This window comes from Ilyonectria robusta (assembly GCF_021365365.1).
Source record: "Ilyonectria robusta strain PMI_751 chromosome Unknown BGZ61scaffold_104, whole genome shotgun sequence".
Lineage (NCBI taxonomy): Eukaryota > Fungi > Ascomycota > Sordariomycetes > Hypocreales > Nectriaceae > Ilyonectria > Ilyonectria robusta.
In genome coordinates this window covers 33,972-44,911 of record NW_025764538.1, presented here as the reverse complement: position 1 = coordinate 44,911, position 10,940 = coordinate 33,972, and the positions used below count along the sequence as shown (strand labels likewise).

Below are 10,940 nucleotides of genomic sequence, written 5' to 3'. Positions count from 1 at the left end.
AAAATATATAACTAACTTTAATTAGCTTATTTAACTTAAAATTATAAAATAAGATTTTAACTATTATAATATCTAGATTATCTAGCTTATTAAAAATCTCTTTTACTAGCTTACTTTTATTATTAGTAATAATCTTTATAGGTATATTATAATAATAAAAAATCTTCTTAATAAATTTCCTAATATTTACTATATTTAAGACCTTATAAAATATAACTTTAACTTATTTTATTAGATTATATCTAGCTTCTAATAAAAACTTTATTTCTTTATTATTAAAAAGATATTATCTATTAATATAAATTTTTATTATAAAATATTAAGAGGCTATAGGCTTAGTAATTTCTATTAATTTTTAAGTAATATAAATTTAATAAATTAAATAAATTTTAATAATTAACTTTATTTTATATTTAATATCTTACTAGAAATAGCAATAAAAAATAATATAAATAGTTATCTTTTTATTTTTATAATTTTTATAATAATAAAAAGATATAATAAAATACTTTTAAAGTTTTTTATTATTAATAATAAGTATTAAATTATTCTTTAAACTTAGTTTTTATTTCTAAATATAATTACTATAAATATAAAATTATATTGTTTTCTTTCTTAATTATAAGAAGTTTCTTATTAAAAGTCTCTTTAACTACTTTAAGAAAGTTAAATAATTCTTTAAAATTAGCTATTTATTAATATAGCTATCTTTTTAATCTTTATTTTAAAGCTAAAAAAAATAAAGTTAAAATAGGTATTAATTTTATTTTTAATATTATCTTTAGCTTTTTAATTTAAAAAATCAAAAGACTTTTCTTTTTTTCTTAAAAGACTATTAGTAATTATATTTTTCTTTTTTAAAAATATATTTAATAGTAAAATTAAAAAGTAATAAGTAGCTAATTTAGTAGATAACTATTAATTTTAATATATTATTAGCTTTATTATTAATCTAATTAATAAGAATCTTTAAGTTAGTTTTTAAAGTAAAAAGATATTTATAAATTTATATTTTTATATATCTAATAATATAAAAAGCTTTTTTATACTCTAGCTTTATTATATTATATCTCTTTTTAATATCTAATTAAATATTAAATTTAAATCTTATAAAATAGTATTTTCTATTTATTACTTATATTAAAATAGCTTTCTAACTTAAAATACTAATATTAATTATTAAAATAACTTCTCTAACTTTTTTAAATAAATTAAGAAAGATAAAAATAAAAGCTATAATAATTCTTTTTTTTAATATTCTTATTACTTTTTTTTATTATTTTCTTACTTTTAAGAGATACTTTTTTTTTAGTAGCTTAATAAGAGGCTTAGTAATTTAAGTATACTTTTTAATTTAAATTTTATAGTAACTTAAGATATTTAAGAAGATTTTAACTTTAATTTAATTATAGTATTCTTCTTATTTAATAATCTTTAGAATCTTATTTTTTATAGGCTTATAACTATAAGTTTTATAAAAATATTCTATTAAAAAAACAGCTTTTTAATAGAAAAATAATTTCTTTATAGTAATTAAATAGCTAAAAAGCTTTATATTAATAAAAATAATATTAAGATTTATTAAGTATTTTAAGATATATCTTCTAATATTAAAAAGAAATTTCTTTTTATTATAATTCTTAATAGAATTCTTAATACTAATATTATATAAAAAAGCTTTAACTTTATTAGATATTAAATTAAAAAGAATTCTTATTATAATCCTAATAAATTAAATTGCTAAGTTTATAACTTTCTAAGAAAGAGTATATAGCCTAAATAGATTAATTAATATTTAGAAAGTTATTAAGTTTCTTCTTTTTATATTTAAAGTAATTTAATTATATTTAAAAAGAAATTAAGAATTAAAAGAATTTAATATATTTTAAATTTAGTAGAAAAGTCTTTAATTCTAAGAAAAATTATTCTATTTTTAATAAGATATAAATTTCTATGTTTCTTAGCTATAAATATCTATTAATTTCTATAAAAAGTATAACTTTCTTTAATAATCTTATTTTTTAATCTTTTTTTTAATAGCTAAATAACCTTAGTTTTAATTTTATAAAAAATAACTATATTATTATATTACTAAGCTATATAAAATATAATTTTAATAATTTATAGAAGAGTAATTTTAAAATTAAATTTCTTTTTTTTCTTAAAAATCTAAGCTAGAACTTCTTTTTAATTAAAAATAATTTAATAAAAAATTTCCCTCTTTATATTATTAAAGATATTCTTAATCTATCTTATTAAAGTATTTAATTTCTTATTAAAAAGTTTTAATTTCTTTTTAATTTTTAAGAATTTAAAAGTAATATAATTAGTATAAAAGGAGTTTTTTTTTAAATTCTCTTTAACTTTATTTTATTTCTTATTATATTAGAATAGGTTTTCTTTAAGTATAAATCTATTAGAAGGGATATTATTTCTAGGCTGAATTTTATTAGTCTTTTTTTATATATATAATATTAACCCAGATTATTATATTCTTTTAGCTACTATTTAAAGTATAAGTTTTCTTAATTTTAAATTATATTAAATTATTCTTTTTTATTTAGTTTTTAAAAATAATCTTAAAAACTTTTTATATTATCTTTTTATTAATATATCTAATAAGATACTTAATATTATTCTTCTTTAAATTATAGATATTATTAATAGTAATATTAAAAATATTATTATTATTTAAAATTATAAAAAGCTTACTAATACTTTTCTTATTAATAAGAATAAGATTAATAATAAGCTTATTATTCTAACTATTAGTAGATTTTTTTAATTTTACTATTAATTTTATTAATAATTAGATTTTTAAATAATTAATTTTAATTTCTTTTTATAAAGTTTATAACTAGGTTTTATTCTTTTAATTAGAAGATTAATTTTAAATTATAAAACTAGATATTAAATTATCTAAGAAACTAGTAGCTAGAGATTTTTAAAACTTTTAGATTTATAAAATAACTAGCTTTTTAATACTATTAAAAAGTTCTATCTTCTAAACTAGCTTTAAAAAAATATTAACTTCTCTTTAACTTATTTATACTATATTAACTTTTAAGTTAAAATTATAATAGCTAGTATTTCTATTTTTTTATAGCTTATAATATTAATTAGAAAATACCTAGAGATATAATAGTAGAAGTATTTAATTTATTTTAACTATAGCTAGTATTAGTAATAAAATTCTAGTTATTTTATAAAATCCTCTAGAAGCTGGATTATAATTATAATAAAGCTAGTTAAAAAGCCTCTACTTATTTATTATACTTTAAATTATAGCTACTAACTTAGCTTCTATATCTTTCTAGTAATAAATAGTATTAATACTTAACTCTTAGACTATTTTAATAAGGGAATTAATAGCTTAGTTAGTTTTTACTTAACTTACTAATAGAAAGAAATATTTTATATTCTTCTTTAAAAGTCTTTTATTTAATATAAATTCTCTCTCTTAGAATTCCTTAATTAAATCTTTAAATTCCTAGTTTTATTTAAGTAAAGATATTATAAAATTAACTATATTATTATAAATCTTTACTTATAGCTTCTAGATTAAAATATTCTTCTATTTATATATCTAAATAATAACTTTTAAAGAAGAATATAAAAATAATATAGAAATTTTCTTTTTTAAATTTCCCTTTATTTTAAAAAGCTTATATAGCTTTTAATAAATTTTAAGCTAGTTAAGTATCTTAAAATTAATTACTTTTCTTATAATAAAAAGTTTATTTTAAAATCTTTTTAAGAAGTTAAAGCTATTATTTCTTATTTTTCCTCTTAAAATTCTCTAAAAGCTTTATTTTAACCTCCTCTAAATATTATATTTATAGGCCTTTTCTATTTTATTTTAATATTCTTATAGAAAAATAAATTAATAGTAGTTATTTTTTTTTCTTATTAATATAAATTCTATCTTTAATATAGTTTTTAAATAACTATATAAAGCTGGGAATATTAATTCCTTTAAACTTATATTTAAATATATAAATAGAAATAAGAAATCTTAATTTATTATTCTTATTAGCCTTAAGTAACTTTTATTATTTAAATTTATCTTAAAATAGATATTTAACTTTAAAGAGATTTAATTTTATAAAGATAATTCTATACTAACTATAAAAGTAGTAAGCTATAATTAAGCTAGTTTAATATATTAAGTTAGAGAATAGCTAGTTATATTTTTAAGTATCTTATTTAATACTTTTCTTTTTTTCTTTTTTTTCTTATTTTAATAGTAATATTAAAATTATAAGTATAGTTAAAGAAATTTTAGTTTTTAAAGAATAATTATTTTCTTATAATATAGCCTTAGCTAACTATATTAAAATAAATATCTAACTATAATAATATCTTTTTATATAAAAAAGTAAGTAGCTAGAAAGAAATTATAAATAAAAAATAAAAAAAGTTAAAAAAAAGTTAAATATCTATCTTAAGTAAATATAAATTATAATAGTTATAAAAATCTCTTAAAATAAACTAAAAGTAATAAAAAAAATTACTATTAATAATTAAGATTTTTATTTAGTACTCTTTTATACTTTCTAGTAAAATCTCTTTTTATAGAGTAATTATTATAATAATAACTCTCTTTTTAAATATTACTAATCTTTTTATTTTCTTTTATTACTTTTAAAAGTTAAAACTCCTTTTTTATACTTTCCCCTAAATTTTAAATTCCTAATACTATAAATAAATAATAAAATTAATATAGCTGAATCTTAGTTTTTTATAAAATACTAATTATAATTATTATAATAATATCTTTTTATTTAATTAACTTTTATATATTCTTATTTAGCTAATAGCTTATTAAATAAAATTAGTAATTTAAATTTAAATAGACTTCTATAAATATAATTATCCAGGAATATTATTTTATAATATACTTTTAAGCTAATTATATTTTCTTTTTTAATTTAGCTCTTAAAGTTAAAAAGTTAATATAGTTATAATTAATATAACTAGAAGTTTAAATTATTATAAATATTCTCTCTTATAAAAATACTTAAATAGAATATCTAGCTTTTTATTAATTTAATTAAGCTTTCTAAGCTTTTTTAGCTTATAAAAAACTCACGGAGGTTTTAATTCCCTATCTTTTTTTTCTTTTTCTTCTTACTCTTTTTAAGTCTAGTAGTTATAGTATAAAAGTATATTAATTAATCTCTTTAATAAGTAAAATTAATTAATTTGCTGCTCTACTATAACTTTAATTTAAACTAAAAAAAATAGAAAATAATATCTAATTTATTAACTTACTCTAAAGAAAATATATAAAAAGTTATTATATAGTATCTTAGCTAGTTAGCCTAAAGCTATATTAAATTATATATATAAAATTAAATTAATTTATAGCTTATATCTTCTAATAGAAAAGTATTTTATAAGATAGAATATTAAGTTAATTATAGAATAATTTACTAGTAAGATATTAATCGAGCTTATAGCAATTTGATATTTAAGAGAGGTTAAAAATAGAAATTTAATAGAAAATATAGTAATAGTAAGAAAACTTAAATAAATCTCTTAAAAATAAAAGTAATTAATTAATAAACTTTTTAGTAATTTTAAGCTCTTCTAGCCTCTCTAACTTCTAAAAAGAATTTCTTATATTAAAAAAAAAAGATAATTATTTCCTTTAGTAATAATACTAATTTTCTTTTTTAATTTTATTTAAGTTATTCTAGAGATATTTCTATTAGTAACTAGCTAGCTTAAGTATCTCTAACTGCCTATTATAATATAAATAACTTTTTATACTTTATTTAGAATTTCTCTCTAAATAAAATTAAATAATTTTTTAAGTATTCTTTCTTTATTAATATTTCTTATAGTTACTTTTTTATTTAGTAAAGTTATTATAATATTATCTTATTAATACTACTTATATTAAAAGATACTTATATTAAGATAAAAGCTATTATTTTTAAGTTTAATATAACCTAAATCTACTGCTATTAATTTCTCTATCTTAGTAATATTCTATAGCTACTATTATAATATTATAACCTAAGTAGATTTTTATACTAATTTTAATTTTAATATTAAATTGGATTTTAAATAAGAGACTACTAAGATCTTAATAATCTCAATTTTATATAGTTACTTTTTTTTTATTTCTTAATTAATTAATTAATTAAATAAATAAATTAAATAAATAAATTAAAGTTTCTAATAAACAATCTGTAATTATAACAATAAAAGAGCTGTCCGGCTTAGAAGTAGCTCTATATAATAGTACTCAGTCATACTAGGTCATCATCCACAGAAAGGTCTATGATGTAACGGACTTCCTGCCAGGTAAAGAATCAGGCTGTAACCCGGCAACGATCGAACTTTCCGCTAATAACATCCAATCAGAACACCCGGGAGGGTCTAAGGTCATCCTCAAGTATGGAGGAAAAGATGCCACGGCAGAGTTCGAACCCATTCATCCTCCCGATACCCTCGACAAATACTTGCCCAAGGACAAGCATCTCGGCCTCGTCGAGATGAAAACCGTCGCCGTAGTTGAGCACAAAGAGTCATTGGTCGAGCTGGAGCGAAAACAACGGGTTGCTCAGATGCCTAGCCTTGAAGCCTGCTACAATTTGATGGATTTCCAAGCTGTGGCAAAGAGAGTCATGAGGCCGTCTGCTTGGGCCTATTATAGCTCTGGAGCAGACGACGAGATCACGATGAGAGAAAACCATAACGCCTTCCACCGTGTCTGGTTTCGACCCCGTATCCTCAGAAACGTCGCGGAAATTTCAACCAGAACGGCTATGCTTGGTACTCCCGTCGATATGCCTTTTTATGTTACGGCTACGGCGCTGGGCAAGCTAGGCCATCCGGAAGGCGAAGTGATTCTTACTCGGGGAGCACACAAGCACGGTGTCATTCAGATGATACGAACTCTGGCTTCGTGTAGTTTCGACGAGATATGCGACGCTAGAGCCGGCTCACAGGTTCTGTGGCTACAACTCTATGTCAACAAAGATCGCGAAATTACTCGAAGGATCGTCCAACATGCCGAGACAAGAGGCTGTAAGGGCTTGTTCATCACTGTGGATGCGCCTCAGCTTGGGAGACGAGAAAAGGACATGCGATCCAAGTTCGAGGATACAGGTTCGAACTTTCAGGACGCTGAAGGAGAGGATGTTGATAGGACACAAGGCGCGGCCCGAGCCATCTCGTCGTTCATTGACCCTAGCCTCTCTTGGGACGACATTCCCTGGTTCTTCGAGATTACCAAGATGCCTGTCATTCTCAAGGGCATCCAATGCGTCGAAGATGTTCTGAAGGCGATAGAAATAGGGGTGCAAGGAGTAGTCCTCTCAAACCACGGAGGTCGACAGATTGATTTCGCTCCTTCGGCAATCGAGGTGCTGGCAGATGTTATGCCTGTACTTCGTGAACGAGGATTACAGGACAAGATTGAGATTTATATAGACGGAGGTGTCCGTCGTTCAACTGACATTATCAAGGCATTATGTCTTGGTGCAAGGGGGGTTGGAATCGGACGTCCATTTCTCTATGCTATGTCGACGTACGGCTTGGCCGGCGTGAGCCGAGCGATGCAGCTGCTGAGGGACGAGATGGTTATGAACATGAGGCTCATTGGCGCGGCAAACATTCATCAGCTGACACCTGACCTGATTGATGCCTCTAATTTGAAGTCGCACGTCGCTTCTATATCTTCAGATACCTTGTCGTTGGCGACATATGCTCCCTTACTGCCACCACAGCAACGGCCCGAGTCCAAGCAATAAGACTAGCCCTACCGATATGTATGTACATAGCTAGAAATATCTCGACACTTCAATTCACTTCTTGTTACAAGATAGCCTTAAAACTTATCTTTATAAGTAGCTTAGGCAGCTAAGGATACCGCTCTACTAACAGGTAGTCAACCTGCTTGCCATCGACCACGCGGGCCATGGCCAGACACGGTCGAAGTCTCCGGATTTCTCTCAGCATGCGCTCGGCCCGTGCCAGGCTGGATTCAAATTCCACTCCTGACCGCTCCAAGGGCGTTTTTAACTACTATTACCGAAGAAGGTCATGGAAGTTAGTGGCCTGGACTACATGGTGCTCTCCCTCGGCGGATCCTGACGGACGTCGATTTCCGGCACTTGCAAGCGCCGTCTTCTCGTGGCGATAGCCAACACGTATGTCCTCGAGCACCGCATTCCCATGAGCTCTCTTGGCAGTCCATATAGTAATTTATTGCTCAACTGTCAACTATAACAACGTATAGTCCCTGTTATGGAATCCCCTCTGTAAAAGGCTGTTCACATATAGCTTCAAAGTACCGAGGCTGTCTTCAATTCAAAGCACACTCGCCTGCCTTCCTGCGGCTCCTTCCCGCGTTCCTTTCCAACTCGGATACGTCAATCGACCGTGACGACGACCTTTCCGACATGCTGATTGCTCTCAAGATAGCGATGCGCTTCAGCAATATCCTTGAACGGAAAGGTCTTATCGACGATAGGCTTCAGCGAGCCGTTGGCGACGCTCTTCAGCACGAACTCAGTCATCTTAGTGCGCTTCTCTGCATTCAATAGGGTCTGAAATACAGCTGAAAACTTGATGGTTGCAAACTTGGCCATTCCCTTCAGTGGGTCAATCGTGGCCGGAGCCAGGTCTAGGACGCCGTAGATGAGGATTATCCCGTTGATTGCAACTGAATCGAGTAGTTTGCTGATGCCTTTTCCAGCAACCGGGTCGTAGATGACGCGGCAGCCGACGCCGCCGGTAATACGAGCTACTTCTGTCGCGATATCCTGCTCGTCCGTTATAATGATATGTTCGATACCGAGCGACTTCAGTGCCGCTACCTTAGACTGACTCCGGGTCGTACAGATGGGAATGGCACCCTGCGATATAGCAATCTGGGCCGCTGCAATCGCCACCGACGACGTCGCCGCCGTCAGTAATACATACTCGCCCTTTTGCAGCTGGGCAGTGTCGACCATGCTATTCCAGGCTGTACTATACTGCATCCATAACGCAGCGCCATCAACGAACGATATGCTATTAGGCATCTTCACCGCCATCTCCGCCGGCACATAAGCCTGCTCGCCGTACACAGCGCATTCGTGGCCTTTCATCTCAGTAGCGAAACCCGGAACACTCGTAAACCCCGGGATGGTCGCCACGCGATCCCCGATGGCGAACCCGGTGACGCCTTGACCTATCGCCAGAACCGTCCCAGCACATTCCGACCCGAGCATAGCAGGGAACGCTTTGGGCGGGCCAAACCCACCTCCGCGGAAGAAGACTTCCATGCGGTTTATCCCGATGGCGCTGACCTTCAACAGCAGCTCGCCAGCCGCCGGATCCTCGAACGCAATCTCGTCCATCTGCAGCACCTCTGGCCCGCCCAGTTGGTGGAACCTCGCTACCTTCGGCATCGTTGACCTTGGCTTTGGTGGGGGGAGGGGTCTCTGTAGTTCAGTCCGGGATCCGTTTATCCTGTTGCGCGGACGGGTAAGACGGAGGGGCTGCTTTTATATATAGGGAGGACGAGTATATGCGAGGGGTAGTCGACTGGAAGGGGGAATGGCGAGTAAGGATGAGAGTGAAGGTTGGGGTTGGTGGAATCGGGCGCCTTTTATATATGTCTGTCTATATCTATTTGAATACTATCTCCCGTAATACATATATCGTATTTCGTTGACACCGCCTCGGATGCCTTGCACTTCGGTCTTGTTGAAAATCATTTCGGAGTTAATATTTTGCTTTCAAATCATTTTTTAGCAATCACTATGAATAAGGTAGTATTATTTGATCTCTAAAGAAGTGTTATCACGTTGAACTGATTTTGATGCTTAGAAATCAGCTCTTAGAAATCAGCTCTTGATTTCTAATTAATAGAATTAGGTAGAAGTAATAGTAGCAACATATTCCACAAGCGAGTGGGCCACCCAAGCGAGGCAAGTTCGCAGACTGATTTCATTCAAGGCCGAATTTCTCGTTAAGGTGGCCCAGTCGCTCGGATAGCCCACTCGTTTGTGGAATACGGTAGTTGAGTTTGGGAACTGGGACATGTGAGTGCGTAAGCAGGCTGCATTAGCGTCCCCGACGTCATTTACTTGGCAGGGATATTTGCACAGAGCGTATCATCCCGGAGACTCGCCGGTCGCACCCCCTGCGCAAGGGAGGCATTGCTAATGCTAAACGTTACAAATAAATAAGGACCTCTTTTCAACAGCCTCGAAGCAGGAATGTGGTGAACCGAACATAGAGGGGCTGACATGTCCATCTTCATTACTTCACGTTTGGATTGTGGCTGCTCGGCAGTCTCGCAACGCCAGGCTGGCGACCTCACTCCAATCTGCACCGAAACTGAAACGATTTTATAAAGTATTTCAAGCTATAAAGTCTCGAATAGGATTCGCGTTAGACAGTTCTATGGAGACGAGCTTCGGCGTTCGAGAAGAATCTCGAGTCTCTTGGGAACTACATCTGGGTCCGTATCAAGGTGAGCATCCTGCTCGCCGTCGACGCCGGGCTGAACTTGTGCTTCATCTACCTTATGCGGTCGCGCCTCATCGCCGCCAGCCTAGACAAGTACCGGAAGCTGTACCGGTTCAACCTCTGCATGATCTTGTTCTCCTTGTCTCTCGAATAGCCTGGTTAAAAGTTTCGACCGGAAGCGTTTCCAGCGTCTTCCATTGGAATGGATCATTGAGGAGAACCACTCATTTAGCGTTTGTGGACAGGGAAGACTGCGCCGAATATGAAATGGTTCTGATGGATGCTCTGACCACACCAATGCAGAGTGCTTATGAGCTTAAGTTATGCGTACAAACCAGCCACTTGTTCGCCTATCCGGGGACGGTTTAGAGATCGCCACAAGTAGGGGAAGCAGGGCTTTGGCCTTCCATACTACCGTGTACAGTCATTTTTATTTACCTCTTATCAAGAGCTTCAAGATTGAT

The 10,940-nt window shown here is 29.9% G+C and overlaps 2 protein-coding genes across 2 annotated transcripts; one reads left to right on the top strand and one right to left on the bottom strand.

Annotated features, from left to right (window-relative positions):
- Positions 1–6,269: 6,269 nt before the first annotated feature.
- BGZ61DRAFT_545965 (putative mitochondrial cytochrome b2) lies at positions 6,270–7,812 on the top strand (the record flags this gene model as incomplete). Its single annotated transcript, XM_046255319.1, has 2 exons — positions 6,270–6,315; positions 6,376–7,812. Coding segments are annotated over 2 exons (1,437 nt in total), but the record flags the coding sequence as incomplete, so codon positions are not given.
- A 575-nt stretch (positions 7,813–8,387) lies between these two features.
- On the bottom strand, positions 8,388–9,410 carry BGZ61DRAFT_487907 (uncharacterized protein; the record flags this gene model as incomplete). Its single annotated transcript, XM_046250044.1, has 1 exon — positions 8,388–9,410. The coding sequence occupies one exon, from the start codon at positions 9,408–9,410 to the stop codon at positions 8,388–8,390; it is 1,023 nt and encodes a 340-aa protein (XP_046093314.1).
- Positions 9,411–10,940: the final 1,530 nt, after the last annotated feature.